Here is a 27,973-nt window from a genome sequence, read left to right on the forward strand (position 1 = left end):
CCCAGATTAATTTTAGAACTTTTAACTGCAAAGATTAAGAAAGGATGAAAACCCCTTTTTACTTTGATTAGCAGGCAGCCTCAGTCAGCACATTTGTATCTCCTGATCCTGAACTTACAGTCTGTCGGTTGGCATTGCAAGAACTTGTTCCTGTTAAGAAAGAATGATTTCTCCATTTCCAGCCCACTGAACTGTTCAGTGCCAGCAGGACCATCTCGTCTCCCTCACACACAGTGGTTTCCATTAACCTGCAATATGAAGCTCCAAGCCTGTCACTGTGGCAGAAGCCAGCAGTTGCTGTGGGGTTTTGTAGTGTTTCCAAGAGAAAAATAAAAATAATTTTCAATGGGTACTACAAAATACTGTTAAACAGAATACATACTTTTATTAATATTTTAAAAAAGATGTGTAAAAACAACCAAAACACTGTATCAAAATTTACAATCTGCACATTATAAACATACATCTTCCACTAACTCAGAGAACAGCAGTATACCCAACATGATTTTAGCAGTCCAGACAGCATCCTGTAACATTCAGCTGCCTGTGGAATATTTAGCACATCTTAGACCTCAGTCATAGTAAAGTGCAGCTGCAGATATATCCCTAAAAGGGGGCATTTGTCATCCAAAGCGTAGTTAGGAGAAGCTAAGACAAGGGCTCACCATGGATGGGCATGGCTGCAGTGCCACAGGCTGATGGGAATATCCATCAGATTTGGCTCCAACTATCTTCCATTCAAGCAGCTCAAAGAGAAGAGATAAATAAGATCTTTTATCCATGACTTTGGCTAGAGTTTGGCTAGAGAGAAGACCATGCAGGTAGTTAAAAATACCACATTCTAATTACAATCATATCCTCTGCAGAGTTTTTCCACCTTGCTGTCCCTTCTCATGTTTGTCTAATTCCCTGCTCGCTCTTCCTTCCTTCCTTCCTCCTTCCTTCCTTCCTTCCTTCCTTCCTTCCTTCCTTCCTTCCTGCCTTCCGTCCGCTTCCTCCTTCCTTCCTTCCTTCCTTCCTTCCTTCCTTCCTTCCTTCCTTCCTTCCTTCCTTCCCCTTCCTTCCTGCCTTCCTTCCTTCCTGTCCTTCCTTCCCTTCTCTTCCTTCCTTCCTTCCTTCCTTCTTCCTTCCTTCCTTCCTTCCTTCCGGCTTCCGTCCTTCCTTCCTTCCTTCCTTCCTTCCTTCCTCCTTCCTTCCTTCCTGTCCTTCCTTCCGTCCTTCCTTTCCTTCCTTCCTTCCTTCCTTCCTTCCTTCCTTCCTTCCTTCCTTCCTTCCTTCTTCTTCCTTCCTTCCTTCCTTCCTTCCTTCCTTCCTTCCTTCCTTCCTTCCTCTTCCTTCCTTTCCTTCCTTCCTTCCTTCCTCCTTCCTTCCTTCCTTCCTTCCTTCCTTCCTTCCTTCCTTCCTTCCTTCCTTCCTTCCTTCCTTCCTTCCTTCCTTCCTTCCTTCCTTCCTTCTTCCTTCCTTCCTCCTTCCTTCCTTTCCTTCCTTCCTTCCTTTCCTTCCTTTCCTTCCTTCCTTCCTTTCCTTCCTTTCCTTCCTTTCCCTTCCTTTCCTTCCTTCCTTCCTTTCCTTCCTTCCTTCCTTCCTTCCTTTCCTTCCTTTCCTTCCTTCCTTCCTTCCTTCCTTTCCTTCCTTTCCCCTTCCTTCCTTCCTTTTTTCCTTCCTTTCCTTCCTTCCTTCCTTTCCTTCCTTCCTTCCTTCCTCCTTCCCTTCCTTCCTTTCCTTCCTTCCTTCCTCCTTCCTTCCTTTCCTTCCTTCCCTTCCTTTCCTTCCCTCCCTCTCTCCCTCTTCCTCTTGAATTTGTCCATCCCTGCTGTTAAGATTGTGCAGGAACTGAAACTTAAGCAGAGGAGTACAACTTGTTGGAAAGAAAATGAATGTTGTGGTTTTGAACTGTTTAAATCTGAGAAATTTTAAAGACCAAGAAACAGAATATTTGAGAGGTTAGTTGAGAGATTTTAGTTTGCACAGATCCTTGGGTCAGTATTGTCAGTGCTTCCTAGCAGAAGAGATTCCTGAGAGGTTGAACTAACCCTGAGCTAACTGTGAAGTAAAGACTCCCCAGTTTGTAGCATTTTGAGCACTCCTAGCTTTTTTCATCCCTTTTTGTTGTTCTGTCTCAGACTGTATTTGCATAGAAAGCCAGTGCTCCTGACCCAACAATTGCCTCTGCACAATTTTAAGTTCTCTTCATGTTCACAGAGCAGAAATAAAATAATAAAAGAGACAATTGATTTGCTGTTGCTGTCAGCAGGATGAATATTTGGCCCACATATGACTGAGACCAGCAGCATAGACATGATAATGCTTTTGTCTGATTGCCTGGTTATTCATAACTCTGTACCAGAAGGCCACATACACCACACACAGTAGTGATATCACTGTCAAGTATAAAATTGGTACCATAAACAAGCATAAACATTTATGCTGCCAGCTGCATTTAAGAAATTAAATACCAATCCAGGTATATGAATTTAAAGTTCTCATTTGAGACAAAGTAAAAACCTTCAAAGATTGTTTGAGGATTTGTGTGCAATAAACTCACAATTTTTACCCATTTGGATTTTTGCAATAATGTTAGAAAAACCCTTTATAGTTTTTCATTTTCAATTCCTTGCTTGTCATTACTTCTTTTTTTTTTTCCCAATCTTTTTGAAGGATTCTGTAACAAGTTATAGAAGATATGTTTCTATCCCTTGAGGCAGCACTGATTATTAATGAAGAAAAGAGCAACTTCTAGATTCTTGTGGATAATCTTATAATATCAGAACATTTTCTAGGGCTGATGATTCTTTTTGATGCTACTCACCCTTGTGCTTCCAATCAGTCCATACAGACAAGTGAAACCTGTCACTTTGAGCTTTGAAAGTCCACATTCATCAGAACAAATCTGATGGCAGTTACCACTGGCACCATGAAACAAACAATCAAGTTTGATCTGTCAGTGCTTCAGATGTTGCAGGTTGAGCAGCTTTCAGTTTGCTCTTCAATGACTCGATGATAGAATTTTATACTCACAATATCTGGTGGTTCCTGGTCTCCTTTAATGGTGGTCACAGTATCCAGATGCTCTTTTCATCTTTGAAACTTGATGTTACTTAATTCTTTTACCACTTAAGTAGAAATGCAGTTAGGTCTTTAAACAGCATTTTAAAACTATCATTCACCCAATTTAAGCATTGCTTAGAAACTTAAATGTGACTCTTTTTTGCATCAAACATGAAAACACCAATTCATAAAGCAGCAAGAAGACAGGAAAGCAGAGAGGACACCCTCCCCTCTTCTTTATGACACCTGTGAAATAATGGAAACAGAACATTAGATATACACCCATCAGATTAACTACCATTAAGTTTACCAAAATTATGGATTTGATAAGCTCTGTAAACAGACAACAGTGACTGGTGGATGGTGAATATTTCAAAGCTGGAAGACAGGATCCAGACTTCCTGCTGCTATTTATCCTCAGAGCTAATGCAGGTTTCCTCACAGTGTTCATACCCCTAGTGTCTCATAGGATTGTTCAACAGGACAAAGATTTAGTTGACTGTAAGTAAGTAAGGAGCACCACAATTTTTCAGTGCTGCTGTATAAAGCTGGTCTGTGAAGCTGCTGTGGCACCTGAACCTTCCACAACCTGTAGCCAGATATAAGCAGCCCAGTCCACATCTGGTGATTTCTGCACTGAGAGCAGGAGTCATGCAAAAGCTTGGCTTGCTGCATGGTCCAGGGAGCCACTGGCAGCTGCAGCCATTCCATGGCCAGGCCCATTCAAAGCATGCCTCATGCAGCTGGTGATCACACTGCAATTTGCTTCCTGGCCATCTAAAGAAAGCTGGAGCACTTCTGATATCTGGCTTGACTCTGGCATCTCATTCTTCACTGGGATCATTTAACTCATGCAATATGCATGATTTTTTTTTTAAACAAGAGGAAGCACATGGCAGAAAACTGGGTACATAAATCCCTCAAAAATGCCCCCAACATCCCATGCTGGCTGCAGCTTCTTCAGCCCAGGACCATCAAGGCAGTCAGATCCTGGTAATCATTGACAAATACTAAATTCTTCACCATGCAATTACTTAAAGGATCCTTGAAACTGTGCAGGCAGAATCAATGGAGTGAAAGTGGCTGTCAGTGGCTAAACCACACAATGACACTGAGAACAAGGAATGTAGGAGGAACTTTTTTGTTCTGAGTACAGTATGGGAACAGCTGCATAGTCAGACAAGCAGCAGTTGAGGATTTGTATTCAACAAAGGAAAAGTGAAAGGATTTGTATTCAACAAAGGAAAAGTGAAAGGACCTAGTAAAAATTAACACAAAACAACCTCGAGGAGTTCAGAACTCATCTATTAAACATGAGAAGTACAGAGAGCTTTAGTTTTCTGCAACAGAAAAGAGAAGGTAAGCAGGGCAGTTGCCAATTACTGAGCTGGGCTGGACTGGGAGTTCTAGAAGTCCATTTTTCTTAATAAAGCACTTGCAGTCTGCTAGTGCAGGTGCCAGGGGGGTGAGGGCTGCAAGGTGAGTGCAAGGAAAGAGGGCCTGATGTGACATTGATCTGTGCCACTCTAGGGCACCATCTCCAATCTTGCCCATGGACACATGGGTGCAGTTACTGTGGCTGCTGCCAGTGAGGCTGGAATCAGCAGCTCCCACAGAAACAAACCTCGTTTCAGGGAGCCAAGGCTTGTTACCTTTATGGAATCCTCTGAATCTACACACTGATCCTGGAGTCCAGCTGCTGAAGGTGTTCAAGAACTCCATAGGGAATGGTGGGATTCCACATCCTGTGAGGGCAAATTCAGAAAGGAAAGAGATTTTAAGAAGTGTTATTTATTTCACCTTCTTTTGGTGTGTTTGATATGTTTGTGGCTTTTTTTGCTTGTTATTGCTGTTGTTTTCTTACTTTGTTATTAAGTTGTCTTTCCCTTTGACTATCATAATATAAAAGTATTTAAGCTATGGAGCAAAGGAAAATGCATTTTGATTTAGAAAAAAACAGTTCAGTACTCCATAATCTTGTTGACTCTGGTTACAGGACACAACTGCACTCCTGTATCTGTAACTGTTTTCTAACTTTCCATCAAATTCCCTTCCTCTGAATGTGTACTGGTACCTTCAGTCTATTTAAGATCTAATGATGGCTGCTCATTGTTTATCCCTCAAACACAAGTTGTGCAGCACAGAGTAGGTCTGATTCTCTGAGAGGGTAGAAGATTAACAAAGGGAGGCTCAGTGGAAACTATTTCAGGCAAAACAAGCTGGATTGCCTGGGACCTCTGGGAACTAATGCAGCAGAAGCCAGAGCCAATATTTTTTAACATCTCTGCTTTTGTATTTTGGTGATGTCTTCTTTTGTGCCTCTCATAAATCTGACAAATACAGAAGGCAGCTTTATCATGATTGCTAACCCAGTTTTACAGGATGCAGCAGAGAGCCTGTCAAGAGACTTACAGCAAGTTCTTTATATGGGGACATTTTCGTAGGCTGTCAGTCAGCTGCTGGGCTCCAACACCAGTTATTTTGTTATACTGAACACTAAGGAATAAAAACAACTTTGTTAATCCAAATCAAATTGTGTAATCAAACATTTCTTTCAAAATAAAAAAATAATATATAGGTTAATTTGCAGATGGGATAAGAAAGAAAAAGGAAAAAAACCAAAATAGATTGTAGATTCAAAAAACCTGTAATAATATACTCAGAAGGTCAGCTAATTCATCTGAGGGATTCCTTTTTCCATGTTTCTGAGGTCATTCTCTGAGGTCCCCAATAAGCCTATTCTCCCACCTTAACACCAGTATTTTTGAGTTTATGATGAACTGTTCCTTCACCCTTTCTAATCACTGACTATCTGGACTCTGCAGAAGCCCATTTTCCCAGTGAAATTTCCCCAAAATCATCTTGCTCAGTTTCTGTCTCCACTAAAACCAAACATGGAACATTTGTATTTTCAGTCTCCAAGGAAATAAGCTTTCCTGGGCCATCTCAAAAGATTTCATACTCACTCTAGCACTCTTAAAGATGTCATTGCAGGAAGAACCTTTGCCAGATTTTCTGCTCCAAAATCACAGATGTTGTTATTGTACAAGCTGCAGAAAGCCAAACCAGAATAGTAAAAATTGAATAATGGATAATGTACACAGATATTAGATCAATGTTAGTATATCTTAACTTTCATTTTATCCTTATTGCAAAGTTTAAAATACACATTAAAATTCATATTTCCTGTATCAGGTAAGGCAAATGGCCACATCCTTCTTCACCTAGCACAGGTACAGCAAAATAGGTCTAGATTCTATTATTCTATGGATAATAAGAACATATCTGTCTACATAGATCAAATTTAAAATCTGCCTGAAAAATGAAGCTCAAATATTTGGAGAACAGCATTCAAAAGATTTCCACACTACCAAACTACTCCAGAATTGAACACCAGAGTTTCCTGCATTCCCTGCCTGTACCAGATATCCCAGTGCAGTGGGTGGACCCTTGTTCCTATATCAGCAAACACAGCCTTGGGGTTTGCAGCAGATGGTGGCCCTGGGTGCACATCTGTGCAGGGCATGATTAATAAGTGGGTATTATGGACTGGATTTAAACATCAGTCTAGCCCTTCCTATATTCCTGGATATCCCTCTGTATGGCTGCCATATTTCTTTGTGAAAACTTTATGCAAGAATGAAGTCAAAAGCTTGGCTGCTGTACAGTGCTACCTCTTTGTTCCCTGTTCAGTAGTTTTTGACAGACAGCAAAGTATGTTTTCAAAACCACTTAACAGGATACAACTACTTACCTTAGTGTTTTTAAGGAAGGCAAGGCAGGGAGAGCTGTAGCAAGGTTCTCTGCACCCACATCTGTTATTTTATTCTGTGATAAACTACAGTAAGTGAGATCACTTTGTTAGTTGAGCACATTTATTCTAATTTATTACAAAAGGGGGAAATTAATTTTCAATTTTTAAAAAATACAACTTGGACAGTCTGTTTAGATGAAATGCAGAGAAAAAGACAAAATAGAGCCCTTGAAGGGAAGACAGGAAGGATTAATTGATTTGTCTAATGAATGTACCCATTAAGTATCTCCACAGACTCATTGGTCTCCCATGCCCATAGGGTACCTTTGCCCATAATTGTTAACACACAGTTCCTTAAGCCTCTGGGTTTAATCTATTTCTTCTCCAAATTTCCCTGAACTGTTAACCATGCACTTACTTTAATGTTTCCAGTGATGTCAGGGTTGGAAAGACTTCAGATAGACTCTTTGCTCCTTCATCTCCTATGCCATTTTCACTCAGAGCATCAAGGCTGTGTGATGACAAAGAGAGAATTAAATTCCCTTTTAATCTAAATTTTTGTGGTTTATTCACCTCAGAGACCCCTCTATCTATCTTGAAAAGCTTCTTCTCTGCAGCAGCCTCAATGAGCATGAAGCATCACCCAAATTCCAGCCTCTCTAATAGGCAGCTTTCTGCTGCCCAAATTTACAGCCTAACAATTTTTTTTACTAGTTGAATGTCTTGACCCATTTCCTTTGATATGCAAGATTATTAAAATGTTTATGAAATAGCTGTGTTCCAGCTAAGCTGAAATGAGATTTCCTGTGCACACAAAAATACAGAACTGACAAAATCCAGCACTCTGTAAATCCTTGCCTAAACTGCTCCTTCCCCAGAGAGGGTGTATTAAAAATGAAGTTTTCCTTCTATCTAGTCACAATTTCAGATACTGGATCCCCTTCTGATCTGACAGATAATGCTGGAATATACTGGATATATTTTAAAGCTTTTATGTTTTCCTGAAATATCATGAAAAGACCAGCTACAATACAGACAAATGGCCAATGGGCTATGTAAGGCCAAAGGCTCTCTCAAAAGCCACTGACCTTCCCACAGGTGCCATGGCACAGCACTGACTGCTGCCGGTATACTTGTTTCTAGTGTAAAGCTTAAAATTAAGAGAGAGTTGGTTTGTCATTGATGTTCTGGAGCTCCAGTGAAGACAGAAGTCACTGCAGGCAGTTAATCAGCAGTGGGGCAGGAAGGAAAGGAGCCTTTTCCCACCCAGGAATACCCAGAAAGGGACTGAGGGTTCTGAACAAAGCAGCACCAGGTGTCTCGAGGGAGGAGAGGGAGTGTCGGCTTTCAGGCTGCTGTTACAATTTGGGAATGTTTCTGCTGCTCAGTCTGGTCATCAAACAAGGACTCTTGTTGGCAAATAAAATGTTTCTTGGATACAAGAGCTCCTCCATCATCAAGGGCTGCTGAGGAGAAATGTTAGCAAAGTTAATCTTTAGTAGAACTCACTCTAAATGCTGAAGTGATGGAAATGCTGCAAGAATTTTCACGAGTTTTCGCAATCCTTGAAGGCCACATGCTGGACCCAGCCTGGAAAAAAACACAGACGTGCAGCAGGATTTTTACATGCTCACAAGCAGCAAAAATTAAAAATTTTTAATTTTTTTTCCTGCAACCCCCAATGTAAGTTAGTTTACACTCCTCAGAAGCAGCCATTCCCTACCACCTGCACCAAGGAATTCTGCTGTGAAGTCTCTAGATGAGGACCAACAAGGCTAAGGTCAGGGAGGACAGGGCTTGCACAGCAGCATTGGGACAGGCATTTGTCACTTGTTTGTTCCTCTTTGCAAGATTAATCTCATTTGTTTTAGATTCTTGTATTTCTGTTCTCTTTTTCAGATTTTTCACTGTAAGTATAATCTTAAAATGCAATATATATCTCAATATAGCAAAATTACTTTCCCAAAAACTAATAACAGTTCAGTCTGACTTAAGATCAACATTATACTGCAGCTTAAGGCATAAATTGCACTTTGATATTCATTCTCCAATCATTTGTCTCTCAGACTTTCTTTGGTATCTGAACAAGTCCAGCTAGTTAAAAGGATTTGAATTGTAAACAAAATTTAAATTAAAGAGAAATATGAAGAGGACAGGAGAAAATAAAATAAAATTAGCATTAAATCAGAAGTGAGGCCAAGCATAGCTGTCCCAGGCTCAGTTAGATCTGCAGAGCAGGAAACAGGGGAACATCTGATGAGAATTCTCCATTGCACTTCTGCAGTTTCTGCCCAAACTAATCTACATGCTGTGGCAAGATGTTTAGAGCAATAGAATAGCCTTGGAGACTGCTTACAGTTTGGGGGGAAAAAAAGAAGCATTACTAAAACCTCACTTTTAAAGTACTGTTACCAAGTCAACCTTCTGTTCTCCAGGAAAAGGGTGCTAAATAATTTATTTGGGAGGCATTTTCTGATGTAATCCTCTCATGGCCTTAGCCCTGATAGGGTAGAAAATTACATCAGAAGATTCAGATAGAAAAGTTCAGCATTTTTGGGGAGGAAATATTTTCCAGGTAGTTGGATCACAGTAAAATTATTTTATGCCCTGGGCACAAGATGAGTACCTTGTGGTCAGGAGGTAACTTGTACTAAAACCAAACAAAATTGGTAAAGCCCCATTGATCTGTATTGCTGCAGGTGCCAGAAATTATGTTTTTTGAGTTTTGGCCATAAGTTAATAAATCGAGTTCAGAGAAAAGCAAGATAGCAATTAATGGGGTTTACTTAATGCTTTAAGCTGACTGCACATCAGTGCAGAGGCTGCAGCCAACAGCCATGACTGCTCCCACTCTAACATGACCATCTCAGTCAGTAGAAGTTCAGCACTTACGCAAATTCGAGTTTTCTGAGGTTCCTGATGGCAGGAATTTCACAGCTGGTGCAACCAGATGCTTCTTGCACACTAAATAAATCATAATAGAGCCAGAGTATGATAAACATTTTAGCAACCAAAACAGTGCTTTAAAAATTTGTTAGCACACCTTTACAGAAAATTAACCACTGAAGAACCAGGAAACTTCAGAGTAACTTCTGCCCCAACCTTTCTTCAACTGAGTAATTTCAATCCAATAATTGCCTTTTATAGTGTACTTGTTTGCTCTTTTCCCAATAAAACTTAAAAATATATTTTTCTAAATCAACTATTTTCTATCAAACATGAAATTATTTTGTCTATATTTTAATCAAAGTACTCCACCCATGTTAAAATAGAAGTCATCATTAAGAAAAACAACAAAAACCCCAAACTTTATTTTTGCATGGTTTCAATTGCAACCAATCCCCCAGCTACATCAGCAGCAGGGATGGAGCACAGGGTTTCTAGACCATGTAACACAAGTTTTTACCTCCTGGGCTAAAGGACTGACTCAGGCCATTTGGGACCAGTGCAAAACAGGCTTTTATTTATGCCCAGGTTCTACAGGGAGAAGGAATCAGCCCAAATTATGTAACTGAAAGCAATTGGAAGATGGCATACTCAGAGGTTAAAGAGAATGACAGCTGACTCTTTCCTTGGCAGTTCTGATGACTGCTCTGCATGGTGCTGTCATTGCTGCTCCCTGCCATGAGACACCTCATACTGGGGTAGGAGAACTCCCTGAGATGACCCTGCCATGAGACTCCTCATACTGGGGTAGGAGAACTCCCTGAGATGACCCTGCCATGAGACACCTCATACTGGGGTAGGAGAACTCCCTGAGACGACCCAGAAACTTGCACTGCCTTAGGTACTTCACCAGTGGACAAGCAGACAATTCCATTGTCCAGCACTGGTGGTGAAACCCTGTTTTCGTAAATTCCTGGTGTAAGAGGAGTTTTGATCATAAAGGATCCTACCAATTCTTCATCTTCTCCTGCATCTCTACAAGGTTGGAGAGGTCACTGATGTCCTTCATTGTCTTTGCCTTAAAGGGATCAAGAACAAATTTCTCTGTGGATGCTTTCAGCAGTTCGTAGTCTTTTGTCTGTTCTAAAGATTTCCAGAGCCCGACTGTGTCACTGAGGGAGGCCCTGTGAAGTGACAAAACATGCAAAACCACCAGGTGTGATTGCTGTTGTTGCATGAAAATGTCATCTACACACAGTGCTATGGATGATGCTATGGGGTACAGAGAGTGACCAACCTGAATGATGTCACATTCTTTAGGCTGACCAAGGCTTGCAGCCCTTGTATGTCAATGCTGCTATTTCGTAAATCCAAGGAAAACTCTTTTCTTGACCTTTTCAAAATAGAATGCAGTACGTGGACATCAGGTGGTGTAAGAACTATGCCCAGGAAAGACAAGTCTGGCTCGAGTCTTAAGGCCACATGCTGCAGAAGATAATTGTTCTGTGTTTCATAAACACAGTGTAAAAGTTCCAGCAACCTCTCTGGACAGAGAGTATTAATCTGCAGCCTTCTAATATATTTCAAGAGTGTCTTCTGCTTCTTGGTTGATTGTTTTTCATCCTCATTTGGAAGAGACCAGAAGTAGGGGTCATCCTGGAGAAACACCAAACCAGCTAAAAATCGAGGCATTAAATCTAACCAGTTATAAGGTTTTTTCTTCTTGGATAGAAAAGACAGGTACTTTGTTAGATTTCTATCCTTGAGCTCTTCTGCTAACAAAAGGTGAAGCGCACACAAGAAATTCTGAATGACAAAATCAGAGAACGTGCTCCCAAATTCCTCTTCTTCACTCTCTGAATGTCTGGGGAATGCAAATGGCAGGAAAAGCCCATACTTCAGAGCAAACTCTTTAACCTCCTCAGAAGGAATAAGATCACTTTTCATGGCACTTTGGTGCTTTTCTCCAAGACACCATGCTACACGGGCCAGGGTAGCAAGACTCTCTCGATTTTTTGTGGTTGTAACATCTGTTTGCATAAACATTATCTTCTGGTGAAAAAATTTCAGGAAGAGTTCAGTAAGAGTTGAAGGAAGACTTTTCTCTCCCATTTCTAGCACTGTCTCACAGAGAAAACAAACAAATCTGCACATAACAGGGCTGTAACAATGACTAAACAAGTACTCACACTCTCTGATTAATTTCAATGCACTATCACAGTAGGATGATTCTTCAAAGTATTTGGTTATGTACAATTCTCTCTGCTGAGGGGAAAATCCTACAATTTCAATAGCCTTATCCACTTTGGACATGCACTGGTACAGTTTGTCTTTTGGTCTTGCTGTGAATAATAAAGTACAGCCATTGAGTATCTTTTTTTGGATGAGTCCTGAAAGCAGATCCTTTATACTGCATGAATCCTTTTCAGGCTGGCTGGCTGAGCAACGAGGAAAATTCTCATGATCATGCAATCCTTTAAAACCATCAAAAATCAGAAGGACTTTATCAGGATTTTGCAATATATACTCAAAGATCTCTTTGCTTCCCTCTTGAGGTTTTACAAAAAAATCAAGCAGCAGTTCCTTCAGGCTGTATTGCTTCTCAGGCAAGCTTATTTGTTTGCAGTCAAACCAAAATACGAATTCAAACTGAGAAAACTCTCCATTGGACCAGTCCTGGCAGATCTTCTGAATGAGAATGCTTTTGCCCATTCCTGCTTTTCCAAGAAGCACAATCACTTTAGTCTCCAAGTCTTTACGCTGTGGGATTTGAAATATTTGGCTTCTATCAATGGCTATCTTTTCCTTCTCTTGCAGGCTGCAAGTTACCAGCTCCTTTTCCATTGCTTTTGCACTATTCTTTCCAGTCTTGGTTTCAGTTTGACTTTGAACAAGTGTCCCATCAATGAACAGGTGATCCAGATTTACTTCCTGCTCCATGGTCACAGATTTGCATGTGTCTCGGAAATAATCCTTAAGTGATGAACAGAAAGTTTCCACTTGCTCTAGAGAAATAAAGAACACACACAAAATGAAGGGACCAGTCCATAAACTACAACATCATTTCATGGTGGTTTAAGTGGCTGATTGCAATATGGTGAAAGCACAGGCATTCCCATAAAGGCCATAGGGCTGAATTTACCCCATGCAACTGCAGCTGAGAAGTGCAGGCACAACAGACACTCTCAGATCTATGAACTGAATAATTGTGGAGTTATCTGTACAGATGATAAAACCACCTGAGTACACTGAGCTGCTAAGTAAGTACTACAGCTTGATATGTAAAGGAAGCCAAGTCTAACATCTTGAAACCAGGAATTATGCTCAGACCCTCAGAAAAGCTTCACAAATTGTTGAATGATTTCTACAAGGAGCTTTTCTCTATGGAAAGAAACACAGGGTCTTTAAAAAATATGCTGGAAGGTATACATTCAAGAGTTCTAAACTCACTTGGTTTTTTGAAAGGTTCTTCAGAAGGAATTATGGAATCTTGAACTTCTTGAAATTTCTCTAGATCTGGAGAAATAAAACAATATATTTGATGAAGACACCTAGACAATCACTGATTCAGCTTTACTAATTTTAACAGAAAGATTAATGCAAATTTCCAAGTTCATTGTAGCATATATTCAGAGTAAGAGATACTTTGTTAATTTTACAAGGAAAATGAATAAAATTCTCCCACAAGTAGAATACTGCTGATGTGCACTGTTGGAAGCAGAATGGCATCAAACAAGACCATGGCTGTTCTGACAGTTGTGGGAAGCAGATGTACCACTACCAGGTGACATCCACTGTTCTTTTCAGATGTCAGTGTTTTGCATAAATTCATGTTCATACATAGTATCTTTTTTGTCTTCAAAAGCAATAGCTTCCTTTTGTTATTCTACACCTTGTAACCAAGTACTAAGGATGAAAGTCAGAGAAGTGACTCTTGGTAACAGTATTTACCTATCACTCTCCTTGACAAAGTCCTGTTCCTGTCCAATTTTCTTTCTTTTCACCTGTTTGCTTTCAAACTACGGCAGACTTTTGCAGTTGGGTCAGGTGAACAGTGTCTTCTTCACACAAATAAATTGGGAATTTTTCAGAGAGAACACATTTTCTACAGATTGGTACTTGCAAAGTATAAGTTTTGACAAAACTTTTGGCAGGAAGAGCTTTACAGATGTAAGACAATTAAAATTGACAGAGGCAGTAATAAGCTCAAACTCAGAGTCTCACAACCACACACAGCAGAGATGTGCAAAAGATTACCCAAACCAAAACTGATTAATTTCCCTAAATATGTACAGATGTGTTTCATACCATAATACCATCTTTATCATCTTCATGTAGAATGTGGTCTAAAAGACATACAAATTTTAGAGTTTCAGACATCTTGAAATTAATTCATATCCTGCATGCCAGCAACCTTCAGAATGGTTTGAGTTCAGAATTGCTGCTAAAAGGGAAGCATTACAGGCTTCCAGTAAGAAAGATATTAAATAAAGAAAGGTTTTGATTTACTGTTTATTTAATTAACTAAGAAAACAGAGAAAACAATCCATAATGAAACATTTAGATGGGAAACTGGTCAAAGCAGGCAGGAGTGAAGAACTTTTAAAAAAGGAAAATAAACTGGCTCGGCATCTTACATGGTAATTTGTCTGCTGCTGCATCTGGAATTCCAGGGCTTGTGGCATTCGTATATTGTGCTGTAGTAAATCAGTTGGAAATATTAGCATTGTTTATTCACATAAACAGTAAATATAATTTACAAAGACTTCCCCAGACCTAGGGATATTTGCCTCTTAATTCGACGTTATACTTTTGCTTTTGGGGCAGTGGAAGCCACCAGAGGGCAACAAACTCCTGCACTGGGCAAAGGGACCAGAAACAGCACTAATTTCAAACTCTGGGCTCCAACAGCTCTCTGAGGGCTGGAAGAAATCTATCACGCAAGTTTGTCACCTGAGGTGGGACTGTTAAATCCTGACCAAAGTTCTGATTTCATTACAATCCTTTCTGTGCACTACATTTCTGTATTGCTCAGTTAAATAAGTCATCATCATGTTGGTTTTGGGGCTTCCACAGGAGCTGGCTGCAGTCTGGCTGCCAGCACTGAGCAGATGTTTAAGATGCTCAGGCCATACCAGCATCAGATCATCTCCCACTTTCTGAGGGTGCTCCAGCACCCTGGGCTTTGCACTGTTTTCACTAAACCTGACTTATTCTAGAAACTGGATGTCACAGCAAACACAGGGGATGGGCTGCTGAACCTGAAGCTCTACAACTCTTATCTGTACATTTTGAATCTATACCATCTATTTTTGGTTTTTTAAGGTCAATATGAGTAAAGCCTGGCAGGGAGAATTGGCTTTGAGTAGAAGCAATTGGTTTCTCACCAAGAACAAAGTGCTGTACATATATAAAGTCCAAGTTTGTACTTACCACATAAATTAACTGGAAAACTTGGAGATATGAATGTTTCCATGGAAGATGTCAGCACTGGCAAGAAACAAAGCATATCATAGCTATCAGTAAGTGAATTTAATCAATGTGCTGCTGTTGGAAGCATTGTTTTTTAGCACTTTATGCCTCTTTATGGGGATAAAAGGCTATTGCTCTTACCTGGATATACTATAACATCAGATGTGCCATTTTCAAGAACAAAGTTAAATATCTGCTGAGGAACTGCCAAGCCCGGATTCTCTTGGTACCCTTTCACACTGACTGGTAGGCACTCTGAGGTCAAAGGTTCTGACAATCCTGAAATGAGTGCAGAATAATTACTCTTGTATTTTCATAGAGTTCTGCTTTCTAAAGCTTTGTGAGAGAGAAAGAGCTTTCTCACAGCTACTTATCATTTCTGGAAGCTTTTAGACAAATCTTTTCTGTGGAGAATTCACAGCATCACATGAGATCCATTAAAAAAGAACTCTTACAAGGTACAATGAGCATGAAATACAAGGGATTACCCAGCTTTTAGCAGCCACTGTTTTCAACAGTCTAAAAAGAAACTCCATTATCATAAGGAAAAGTGCTTAAGGCAAAGGTCTGTAAATGTATAGTCAGAGATCAAGAGAAGAGAAAACCTGTAAATAGTAACTGCTTAAATTTACCTTCCTTGCACTATATCCTTCCCACATAACTGAACATCATGCAGGTTGAACGAGCATCCTCCCTCTCAACCCACACTGGGAAAGTTTTTTGATGATTCAGTGCTTGCAATTTAATCAGCCATAGCTCTGAGTTTCTGTAGGTGGGGCAGAATTTCTTCTGCTCCTTTATGCTGCTTCAGCTCACATGAGGTACTTCAAGACTTTCAACTTACACACTGTTTTTGGTTCCTTTCCAGCACAGACTTAACAGTGAAAGGTGTTGAACTGGTCCTTTGCCATTAATGCTTCTCAGTGTACTATGAGCACCCTTTGCTACCCAGCAAGGCCCAGGCAGGTGCCTACAGAGCCCATCAGTGGGATTACTGCTCAGTTTTCATGAGCAAAATCACAGCCTAGATTTTGCTCTACTGTTGCAAATGTAATTATCCCTCAGTCCTTTACAAACCTTTGGGTGCAAAAGAAATTGGAAGTAAATTAAAGTTTAATAACAAAAATTTTGTGATTTCCTATTCTTAAGACACATAAGTAATTACCTAGATTAGCATATAGTACATAACTGTTCTCTTATAACTGCACCAAATAAATGAAAGGTTCATTCCACTGAATTAGGAGCAATACCCTTTTAATTTATTTCCCTTTAATATTTTTCATTCTTTTCGTGAGTGCCACACTTTTAAGGGTTTGACTGAGACAGATGCCATACCTGCATTTTCCTGCCATTGTTCATGGTCAATGACAAGGTTCATAAGAGAGCTTTCCCTATGTGTAAATCAGCCTGTGTATAAGTGCACACCCACAGCTGTACTCTACATACCAGGAATTAGGAGGCTTCTTTCCAGCCCATGGGCAGCAGGAACAGAAAAGGACATGTGCTGGTTAGTCAGGGAGGTGCAGCTCACTGGGTGGCTGTTGAGATGCATAGGAAAGAAACTGCCATTCCCTGCAGACGCTGCAGGGTCTTCCACTTTAAAATAAAATGGCAAAACAAAAGGAGAAAGTTATCTCATTGGCAGAAGTTATAGGAGCCAAAGAAGAAGTCTCAGTAGATAGGATAAACCACTTGATTCTGATCAGTTGTGTTTTGATTTTCCAAAAGCAAGAACAACACACAACAGCTTTCTGAAAACTATTTAGCTCTTAAAATCTAAAATGTATTTTTAAATTCTGTAGTAGTATTAAATCCACTTTTTCTTCTCAGTAGCTCTGTCTTTATTTTTTTTCCTTCATCTTTCCTGGCCTGCCTTATTTCCAGATGTATCTAGATGTAAATGACCCTAGACATGGATCACTGACAGATAAGACATAACAATGTCTTATAACATTGGCTGTACTGATTTTCCAAGCACAGTTTGTTGTCTCAGTATTGCACAAGAACAAAGAAACCCAAAAGCAATAAACTGGGGATCTTGACTCCCTACTTAGACATTACAGTGCTTATAAGGACAAATAGTGTGTGTTAAGTGTCTCTCAAAGAACAGTCACAAACACCAGAGCTTTAAAGATGCATCTCCTCTGAAACAGATTTTTTTCCTCAAAAAATAGAATAAATGAGGAAAGAGGCCTGTGCATTGTACAATTGCATCTGCTTATCAAAAGATTCCTACAAATCAAGTAAGACACATTTGCTCATTTGAATTAGTCTGTTAGTTTCATTGGCTTTACAACACCCCTATTCTCAGAGTTGATTTTGCTTTTTCTTTCCCTCTCCTGCCTAGTTGCAACAAGTAAGTCTATACTTCATCCCTTTCTGTTGGCTAATGTTTTTATCAGGAGTGGTTTGGGCCACTATTTCATTCAGTTCCTTTGGAAGAATCTCATCCTTGGCTTACTACTTTGAAATTTAGTACACATTATTCTCTTTGCTGTAGGTAGTCTTGCACTTCTGAACAGCTGATGCATTTGCCTTTGCAGAATCATACTGTGACACCCATGACAGGTTAAATAAACTGATTTTGTCAAGTAACTAATCTTTTGTCAATCAGATTTTTCTACACAGTACTTGTGCATATGTTTTTTTTCTACAGTGTATGTTTTTTCCTACAATATATGCTTTTTACACAGTATTTATGTATATGTATACACAGTACTTATGCACATATCTTATGTACGTGTTCCTTCCTCAGCCCATTTATTGTGTCAAGAACAGTAGAGAAACTGATAATATTGTGAAGACTTCCAGGAAAAGGATAGGTGCAGCTTCACAAAGCACCTCTTAGCTCTGTGATGATCCTTTCTTCTGGAATGCAGGTTCTGTAGGGTGAGGAATTTGGAACTGATGTGCCATTTCCTTATGGAAAACTATTCTTGTTAGTGTGGCATAAACACAGGCTTTTAGAAGTGCCAAATCTATGAAGGAACTTAAGCAAATAGAAAGTAATCCACCTTTAATGGGTACTAACTGCCAGGAACTTCACCTGAGTCTAAATAACTGCAATCAGCAGGTACCAGTTCAACAGACACTCTGATAACTTTCCCACAGCTAGCAAACATGCTTTTCACAGCTAATTCTACACAGTTCTCCCTCCCCACTCCCTCAGAACTCCACAAGAACACTGTAAAACCAGTTTAGGTCACAGTCATGGTGCACATGTATGTTCTCTCTGACTTTCATGCAGTCTGTGCCAGTCCCTTACCTAAACTGTGCTGAGGTGCAGTCCCAGATCCCAGCACTCTGGATGGATCTCTAGATTACACACTGCTTTGGCTGCTCTCCCTAACATGTACATGGCCCCTGGGGCTTGGTACAGTCAGAGTCCTCTAGGAGGCTTCTGAGGTGTGCTGACATACTATGAGTCTGATGTCCATTTGAAATACAATACAAAACAGTCAAAATTGGTGGCTCTCACCTGGATTTTGGAAAAGTATTTTGCTGGTTTAGCTCTGCCTGACATATCCCTTTAGGCTACAATTGGGTAAGAACATTAGCACCACTTTACACCTAGGGGACAAGTTCCAGCCTGCCTGCTGGCCCCAGGTGTTGTCTTGTCTAACGATGTGCAAAACCTAGAAATTTCCCTTTCTCCAATTCTGTCTTCGGTTTAAAGAATTTAATAGCATGGACTGGGCCAAGAAATCAACTCTTCACAGTTATTATTTTCACTAGGATGTTTCACTGGACTTTCAGAAGATATCACAATTGGAAGAAAGAGGATCAAACCCAGGTCATAGCTCCGCATTTCCTTGATCTCTTTTGTTCCAAGTGAGACATCTTCCAAAAACCCAGTGGAAAGAAAGGTGTACGTGATAAAATTTACAGAATTTGGCACTGCCCCAGGTGTCCATTATTTTCCTTTCTTCTCTCGTGTGGGTTTAGAAAAGGTCAGCTGTGTCTCTGCTGATGTTAAGCAAGTGATTTTCCTATCACCTGGCAGGAACATGTACTTTTGAAGCATAAGGATCCAACTGTTCTTAGGCTACCACGTAGCTGATCTTAAGTTGCACAATTTAATAGCTGCAGATAGGAGGATGTGGATTTGTTCCATCTTAAATTAGTCAGAGGAATCTAAAAATGAGATTTTTGCATAAGCATGAAAATGCATGATGATCAAAAACACCAAATCTGTAAGAGCAAACTTTTCTGGAAGGTAGAGTTACAATATGTAACAGAGGATGAGATTTTGGAATATGAGACAATATATATTCAATAACCTTTTCCTATTCAGCCAATGACTTACCGATTTTCTTATATTTGGGTTCTGAAACATCACAGTAATTCTCTGCTGCAGAGCCTAGGAAAGCTGAAAGAAAGCAAAGTCATAGTAAGGAGAAAAATTTTGGTACATTAAAATTTACCCCACAAAACTTATTTTAACTTTGTAAAATAGAAGGGGGTGTTAACAGTTTCAATTCAGCTATTTCAGAACTGTACAGTTCCATTGTATAAAAATGAATGTGAAAAACCTCATGTTATTTCACTCTGACTGTGAAGTTTTAATTAGACTGCAAATTTTAGTGCCAAAGATTTTGCTGTTGTTCTCACTATTGAAGAGGCACTTGTTCAGCCAATGCTTACTAAGCTATAGAGACACTGAAAACAAAGTCATCATTGCCATGAGGATGACAAAAATGCAAAGAAATATAACATGTTTATGCTGTATTACAGGACAACAAATTCTGCAAACTGTAAATTGTATGCTTGGAAGAGCTGCTTTCAGTTCCGGCCCATGAGCGTGAACAAAGGCAGAGGAAGCACATCTGGTGTCAGTGAAGAACTGCCTGACAAGTGTATTGGGGCTGTGCTAAAGCCAAGAGGCTGTAATGAAAGTTTAGAACTCAGGCACAAAGCTTTTCACTGTTCTACACTTACTTCGTTTAAGACATGTCTGCATCTTTACGTCAGGAAATTTCTCAGTGTTTTCAGCAGCAATGTCATCCAAAATAAGGTTCCCTGCTAAAAACATGAAATATGGCCCAATGTCAAATTTTGTTCTCCTAAAAAAATTACTGAGAGGAGTAAAAGCAAGAGAAACACACCAACAGAGAGCAAAGATGAGATATGCTCCAAATAAAAGATAAAACCCAAATCATGCAATAAAAGATGTATCCAGATTCAGATGATTTAGAAAGCCCACAGAGCTCTGAATGGAGACTTCATCACCCTGTGTTAATTTCTCAACTGCAAACTATAAATCTACTGGCACTGGCTAATAAAACATAAGAACTTCTCAATGCTCTAATGATGAACAAAGGATAAAACATTGCTGCAGTGTCACAACGTGATCTCAGTACCACTCCATTTATGTACTAAAGGGATTAGATCCTTTAAGAGACAGAATAAAGGGTTCTTAAAAGATTTTATATTCTGTGTTATAAGAATTGTGAAGTTATCTGTTAGGTTGTCCACACCATACTTTCACTGGAAAATACTTAAGTACTACTATTGTATCCTGTTTTTTTTTTTAAACCAATAAAAATATTGTCATTAGGTGCAAAAACCCTCGAATTCTAAACACACCAGAGAGAAGCATAAATCATTTCAAAAGCCATGTGAGCTTCCTGCCGCCAGAATTATTCTAGGGAACGACTGACCTTTGGTAAATTAGTCCAAATTATTTTGCTCTAACATAAAACAGGATACAGATACTCTGTGAACCTTCTTGTTCTATGGATTTCTCAACAGCCACCTATTGATACATCTGTTCTGGAGTAGTAAATGGCTGTATTTGTGCTGCTACCAAAACAATGATTTGGTACCACAAGCCAAGCAATGTCCCAGTCAAGGATGAAAGGATGATTTTATATAAATATATATATATGTATGTATATTAGCATTGCTGCACTAATCAATGTGAGAAGTAAAGCTTGGCACACTTCCTCAGAGAGCTCTGTGCATCCTGGACAGAAATCAGTGAACTGTATTTATACACATGCAAAGTGCTCTGGGGACTTATGTCTTATCATCTCTGCTGTGCCCAGAGTAAGAGTGATACTACTGGAAGCTATTCATGAAATGGACAGTGAAGCTGTGCATATTCTATGGCCATGGTGACATGATCAGCAGCTTGGGTAGAGACAAAACTGCCATCTTTGAGAAAGGCCTGCAAAAATGCATAAAATCCTCGAGTTTTCCAAGAAAATCTTTAGACACTGTACTCAGGGGGAAAGAAGAAGACACAAGAGGTATAGAAACTTTACTAGTGTTCAAACTGGAGGCATGAAGCACATGTTAGAGAGAACACTGTCATGGAGAAAGTTATCAATCTTACCAAACATGTCTTCAACCTGCTTCTCCTGCTGATCCTTGAGCACATATTCTACTAATTCAGCTAGCAACAAAGGAAAAAAAAACAAAAAAAGGTAAACACAATAACGACACAGTAAAATGTCACAGCAAAACTCTTGTAAGCTTATCCTCATTAACAGAATCTGCAGTGTAAGTAAAATGGAAGAGTTAAATTAAGTTTTTCTTGTAACTTGTTGTTCAGGAAATAAAGATCACAAGAAAAGAGAAGTTGAGAAAGGAAGTATTAAGCAGAAGGAGACATTAATAACAGCCACCAGCTACTGTTAATCAGTTTCCCCACATTGCACAGGTTCAGGTACTCTAAATTAATCTACCACACATAAGAGAAAGGCTACTTGAGTAAATGCCATGGCTTCAGATTGAGAATAGAATTTATAAGAAATAGCTATAGCAAATGATTATAAAATAAAGATTTTAAAAACAAAAATTGCTTTCATACCTATTTTAGCATAAGCATCCATGGTGTTGGAACAGGGGTAGAACCCATCTCCATTTTCATATGGGAAATCCACATTATTTACCTGTTCATAGTTGCTGGCATCAACTTCAAGATCTAGAATTAATAAGGAATATGCATTGGCTCAATGAATGCCATAACCAAGCAGTAAAAAAGCCAGACAGCAGGACAAGCAGAACAGGCAGATTTGTTACTTCAGCAGAAGGCTTTGGCTTTTCATTGTGTGTTGGCTAAGAAGGAACAGAACTGAACTCTCAGTAATTCACAGTCACCTGGCAATCAGCACTTTTCTTTTGCTGAACTCTGAGATCTCACTTCTCCTAATGAATAAAATACTTCTGAATCCATTCTATGGCAATGAAGCCCAGACTCACACAGCCTGTTAAACTTTCTTATCCTTCAGGATATGGTGGTATCACCCAGATGCCCCGTTCAAAACAATGCTGTGTCCATGCTAATCCCTGAATTGTGCTGCAAATTGCCTGTGAAGCTGCTACTTGGCCAAGGCTAAAACCTTGCCAGGGATCATGCTAACATTTTCCCAGCAGAGATACCCAGCTTCCAGTAACCGATGCCATGTCCTGATGATGTTTGATTTACCTACAACATCTCAGACATTGCTAAGACTCAAAAGTGTTCCAATCAGTGAAACTTCTGTGATAGCACAAGACAGTGCTTGACCCCTAATTCATCCCACTTTCAATCACTGAGCAAGTGAGGCTATGGAGTAAAAAACACTCCTGCAGCTGTTCTTAAAAGTCAGAAGCTGAGAGGGAAAAGCCCAGCCCACTTTCATACTTTTATAACAGAACACTTAGGGAAGGAAGAGCAGAACAGTCCACTACTTGCACACAAAGTCAGGAGGATGAAGTTTGAGATCCAGGGCAACTTCCTGATCTGATTACCTGTAGGAACTAATGTGCAAGAAATTATCAACTTTATATTCTTGCCCTTCTACTTTCTCATTTGTAATAGAATTATAAAATCGTTGTGTCCCAAAAAGCTGGAAAATGGCATCTGGTAATGCAAAGCCATTGTTTTGGTGCCTTAGGATCTCAGAAGGCAATGTAATGCTATTTGCTTGTGGACCATGTTCATCACAAACTCATCTAAAAGTCTCTGCTTTGCAAAACTTTTGGCTTCATGCCACGGAGAAGTTGGCAATTACACTTGGCCAGCTTATGACAGGAACATTTGCAAATAAACTACTTACAGGAATGATATCCAAATGAAAGACACTGTCATGCCCTGATGAGTGACAGTACAATGTGCTTTGTTAGACTCACTGAGCAGGACGCTATAAATACCTACAATTTAAAAACATGACAGTTCCTGGAAGCAGTCACTGTATCTACAGACACAGACAAACTTACCACATCCTAACATCAGGTACTTGTAGACTTTAACTCAGCCACCATGATAAACTGCCACCATTAGGTGGCTTTGTAGCTGAGAGGAGATGGCAATAAGTTACAGCATGAGGAATAAACTAGTCAAGTATTTTTTTAGTGTTTTACTAACCTGTAGAGAAGTCACCTTCTTCATCTCCAGATGACTTAGGATCAAAGAAAGTACACAGATGCAATGGATCAATATCACTGTGCAGTAAATCAAGGTAGCCATTATCAGGCACAAATACTGAATCCATGGCTTGTCTCTTTGTCTGAAATCAAATTACACAGCAGTCAGCTATTGTCAGTCAAATCCACAAGTCCAGCAATGTGACTTTCTGTTGGCAAGACACAGATCTTGAGGCTGGAGAGCTAGCATTTCTTACCAAGACCTGCATTGAATTATAACCCTGAATTAGTTAGAGATCCAGAGGCAGCCTGCAGTGAGACTCACCTTTCTTTTATTCCAGTGAGAGGAGTGGGATACTGCAGTCTGACCACATGGACCAAAAGTGCCAAGTATTAAGTGGCAACCCCAGTATCTTATCAGGATATAAATGATGCACAAATCTAGCAGGTATCAGGGAAATTAGAAGACTGCAGTGAATATGATGGGAGGATCCAGAAGCAACATTTCTTCATAAAGTCCATCTGTTCCTCCACATCCTTGTAATTTCCCTTCTATTTCCTTCCAGTTACTGCAGCAGACACTAGAATCAGTTCAAACATTCCTCCTGGATATTCCACTGGTATAGAATAACACTATGTGTTACTTATTCATCATCTTTATCAAATTATTTCAAAGCCAAATATTGGCTTTTCAGTGTTTATAGATCACTCGTGTAAATGCCACCTGAGCTGGTGATGCAAATGACTTACTCCAGCATCATACTGAGATACCAGGATGAAAGGAGCAAACAGCAAAATTTTCAGACTCTATCCTGTTAAAACAGGTGTCCACACTCCACAACCACGGAAAGTTTCAGCTTGGCATCAAGGACTATATTTGAAGAATATCTAATAAACAGCTCCCAAGTACTCTGCCCTTAGCAAAGGCCATTGATGTCCCTGTGTGCATCTATCTCTGCTCCTGATGTGTACAAACATGGAGCAACTGCTGCACCATGAAACCTACCTGCAACATGGAAAAAGAGAAATACACTTAACACTGCAGCTGTGATGAAAGAAGGCAGAGCAGACCTCATCACACACTACCATGTGCTGCCTTGTTATAAATTCATCTTCATTCCTCTTACTCCTCAACAGGGTTGTGCTTCTGAACAGCTTGGAAATGGATATTTCTGCATTTTCAGCAGAAAATTCCAAAATCTAGAGCCAGCAGTTTGACAAGTAGGTGAACATGGGGTGGTTCCATGAGTAGAAATAGCCTGCATTAAGATAGTTCTCCTTTTTCATATTTTATGGCCTCACTACATTACCAAGATTACAAAAATTTGATATTATTGCCTGGCAGTTATAAATGGAAAGCAGAAGTTGAGAAACCTGCCTGAAAACCAAGAATGATGTTATAAACACCCCAGATTAAAGTTTTAGCTTGTTACAACACTTTGTTTTGCGCCTTCCGTTTTTTGAATTAACAGAAAATCTAAACAGGGCCTTTCAGAAGGCCAAGCTGCCAGACTGTCTGAATAAAGCTCTTGAAAAATTACCTCTGAGTCAATATAATTTTGGGATTAGAGTCAAAGAAATTGGGCAGAAAGTTTAAGGGGAATGCAAGACAGACAAATCAATCACTCCAAGTTCAGTGATTGGCAAACTGCTTGATTACAGCACAAAGAAAAGGGCACGTCCTAGGGAGAGACTGAGTAGGCCTACTTAACCTTCATGGAAATACTAAGCTTTAATTAATTTATAGTCATAAGAGCTTTTCTATCTTTAAACTTTTCTTTCAATAGAATTTCTCTGTGGATAAAAACGTAAGTAATGCAAAAAGTTTGAAGCTACAATGGGCAAGTAGTCAGGAAGCAACCAAGGGAAAGTCTTGGCAGTGCCAAGTCTGGCTACAGAGCTTAAAACTAGAATGTAAAAGATGGTATAGCTCAGGTGCACAGCAGTGAAACATACTCTTCTACCTTAACAAGATGAAGATTGCCACTCTGTCAAAAATGAAAAATTTGGTTGCTTGCCTTTTTTTGCTTCACCAATCTGAATGGCCTTCAGTTTACTCTGGCATTTTTCCTTCATTGTTTTGTTTTTGACACAAATCCTTATATAGCTGTCTCTCTATTGACTACACTGGATTTAAGATCCTGGGATTTCTTTCTAACCTGAACCAAAAAAAATTTTAATAGCAGCTGTATTTTGCTGCATCAAAAACATGGGCCCACCATGGAAAATATATTGTGAATAAAGAAGCAAGTTTTTGAAAGATGGAAATTTCTACATCAAGGCGAGTCAGAGGCAAAGAAAATTACACCTCAGGGACAGCAAGTGTTTTGCTGCATATTGTAACTGAAGCACACAAAATGAAAACGGATCTTTACTAAGCTTGTTTACAGCAGCAACTCCTCTCCCAGAGCTTCCCCCTTTTCTGTCACAGCATCCCAGCAGTCTGGTCTGCAGTGAAGGGTGAATAAGCTCTGTACTTCTCAGCATTTCTTGGTTGTTTCACACACTATTTTAACTTGGTTTACTAGTATTACATTGCCTTTGGGGTCTCATGGGACTCCATGCTGCCAAACCGGGTATTTGGCAGAGTTTCATGCCAGAGAACTAACAAATGCTGTAATGATTTCTGTGTTAGTGCTGTGAAGGTCAGTGCCAGCTCTCAGCAGGAGCAAGGACCTGCAGGACAGGAGCCCCCAGGGCCACCTGCGAGGCTTCCACGCACAAAGGGCACGTGCTGGGCGGGGCAAGACAGGACGTACTTCCAAATGTATTTCCATGCCATTCAGAGAGTTCAATCCTTTGTGGTTTGGACACTGCTTAAGACAAATATTGTTCTCTAAATCCTTAAATAACACCTCCTTTCCCCAGCAGCCAATACGCTCCAGCGGCACAGCCTGTGCACCCAGCACCCTGTGTGCCCTTGTGCCACCTCTGCCCTCTGCAGTGACTCTGGGCACATCTGACACTGCCAGGTCTCTACTCAGGATGCATTTGGTTCAGCTCTGCATCCTGCATACATGGCATAACAATATGGTTCACTTCCAAGACCCACAGTGCTTTTTTTCTCATGCTCCTTTAATGTTCAAGCTATACATGAAATAAAAATGCTGGGAAAATAGAGAAAGAAACAGTGACCACCATTGTACAAGGACAAAGAAGGAGTAGATGTTAATTTAAATCACATATTAATCATAAGACCTAGATGGGCCATTTTAGATTTCTAAAGGTAATGGAGATTATTTAGATTTATAATTTTTCCCAAACAATTTATATTATATATAAATTGACCCTTATATTTTAAAGGATCAACACGTTAGAGATTCCAGGCAATGTGGTCTGCTGCTAACTGAAATTAAATGTTATCTAAAAGAACAAAGATTGTAAAGGCCAAAATGTAACATTTACTCCAATAATAATGTAAAGGACAGAAGATTTGAGAGCTGTTAGGGGATTTCCTTCCCAAACCTCTGTTGACATATGAACTAACAGGCAATAAATCTCCCACAGGAGTATAAAGGTTAAGAAAATGAAAATTTGTAAAGTCATTTTAAGAACAGAGAAAATTCCCCTCCAATTTAACTTTTGGACCAGTTTAGGAAGCTGAGGAGAATTCAAAGAAAAGAGTACTAGTGCCATGCAAATGACACACTTTTTAACCAGAGGATGACATAACATACAAGCCTTTCACAACATTCAAGTCCTAGAATACAGAAAAACTGAAGAGTGGGACTGCTGTGAAGACAGGAAGTTGAAAAATGAAATACAAAGATTGCTGAACAGATGTTATTTTCCTGCAACACCCCATACCTATTAAGTGCTACACATGAGTCTAAGTGAAACAAATTGACAAAAAGGAGGTTATATCAAGCTGTATATATGAAGTCCAGTGAAACACCAGTACTTTGATTTAAAACACTTTGACTGAAAAGTTCAATATTGTTACAATGGTCTACAATTTTATAGGCTTGTTTTCTTTCATCAACTTTAGAAGGTTTTGTCTCATTTTCAGTCTCCCCCAAAGGTTATGGCAATGTGCACAAGGCACTCCCCCAAAGGCAGAGCTGTTTCCTGGCTTTTGCTGCAGGCAGAATGTTTCGGGACAAGCTTCTCTGGGAGGTGGGCAACCCAGCAGTGAGGAAGGATGAAATTCCCTCCACCTTCCAATCACTTACCTTCTTTTCCTCTTCCCAAATAAATGACTAACAATTCCTCTGCTCCACAGGTACCACATAGATTATTTCCTTTCAGTAATGCCCTGATTGTTTGCCAAATGCAAGTAATGGAGCTCAATTTATATTTAGCTTTGAATGTTTAGTTTCTATTACAGATCTGTGAAAAACTTATACACTGAAAATACTTTTTGTATTGTATTACCTAGCTCAAGAAGAGACACTGCTTTTGCTGAGAGTCTTTATCTTTCTGATGCAATGGTGTTACTTTCCACAGACTTTATAGTCTAAA

The 27,973-nt window shown here is 39.7% G+C and overlaps 2 protein-coding genes across 4 annotated transcripts in view; one reads left to right on the plus strand and one right to left on the minus strand.

Moving 5' to 3' along the window:
* The window catches only part of LOC306809324 (uncharacterized protein), a 303,319-nt gene that overhangs the window by 227,429 nt on the left and 47,917 nt on the right, over nt 1–27,973 (plus strand). The gene's annotated exons all lie outside the window — the stretch shown is intronic.
* CIITA (class II major histocompatibility complex transactivator) lies at nt 1,865–27,973 on the minus strand. 3 transcript variants are annotated; one of them, XM_079320984.1, is made up of 21 exons: nt 27,887–27,973; nt 23,514–23,655; nt 21,975–22,088; nt 21,498–21,557; nt 20,099–20,182; nt 19,467–19,529; nt 16,607–16,756; nt 15,302–15,439; nt 15,122–15,178; nt 14,326–14,385; nt 13,139–13,204; nt 10,986–12,693; nt 10,699–10,872; nt 9,695–9,766; nt 8,312–8,392; nt 7,221–7,313; nt 6,803–6,886; nt 6,015–6,098; nt 5,461–5,544; nt 4,701–4,793; nt 1,865–3,294 (listed from the first exon to the last, which is right to left on the minus strand). In XM_079320984.1, exons 2-20 carry the CDS (start codon nt 23,638–23,640, stop codon nt 4,721–4,723), a joined length of 3,372 nt encoding a protein of 1,123 aa, XP_079177110.1. In that variant the 5' UTR covers nt 23,641–23,655; nt 27,887–27,973; the 3' UTR covers nt 1,865–3,294; nt 4,701–4,720. The 3 variants fall into 3 exon arrangements, with proteins under 3 accessions (XP_079177110.1, XP_079177111.1, XP_079177112.1); XM_079320985.1 differs by lacking the exon at nt 27,887–27,973 and adding an exon at nt 27,685–27,834; XM_079320986.1 differs by lacking the exon at nt 14,326–14,385.

Source organism: Erithacus rubecula (genome assembly GCF_903797595.1).
Source record: "Erithacus rubecula genome assembly, chromosome: 17".
In the NCBI taxonomy this organism is placed as follows: Eukaryota; Metazoa; Chordata; class Aves; order Passeriformes; family Muscicapidae; genus Erithacus; species Erithacus rubecula.

What these genes read in the sequence shown, in the direction of transcription:
- CIITA (XM_079320984.1), bottom strand. Translation starts at nt 23,640, where the DNA reads ATGGATTCAGTATTTGTGCCTGATAATGGCTACCTTGATTTACTGCAC. An exon ending in AGCAGCAGACAAATTACCAT is followed by an intron (nt 13,205 to 14,325) that starts GTAAGATGCCGA and finishes TTATTTCTCCAG; the next exon opens with ATCTAGAGAAATTTCAAGAA. An exon ending in AGAACCTTTCAAAAAACCAA is followed by an intron (nt 12,694 to 13,138) that starts GTGAGTTTAGAA and finishes TTATTTCTCTAG; the next exon opens with AGCAAGTGGAAACTTTCTGT.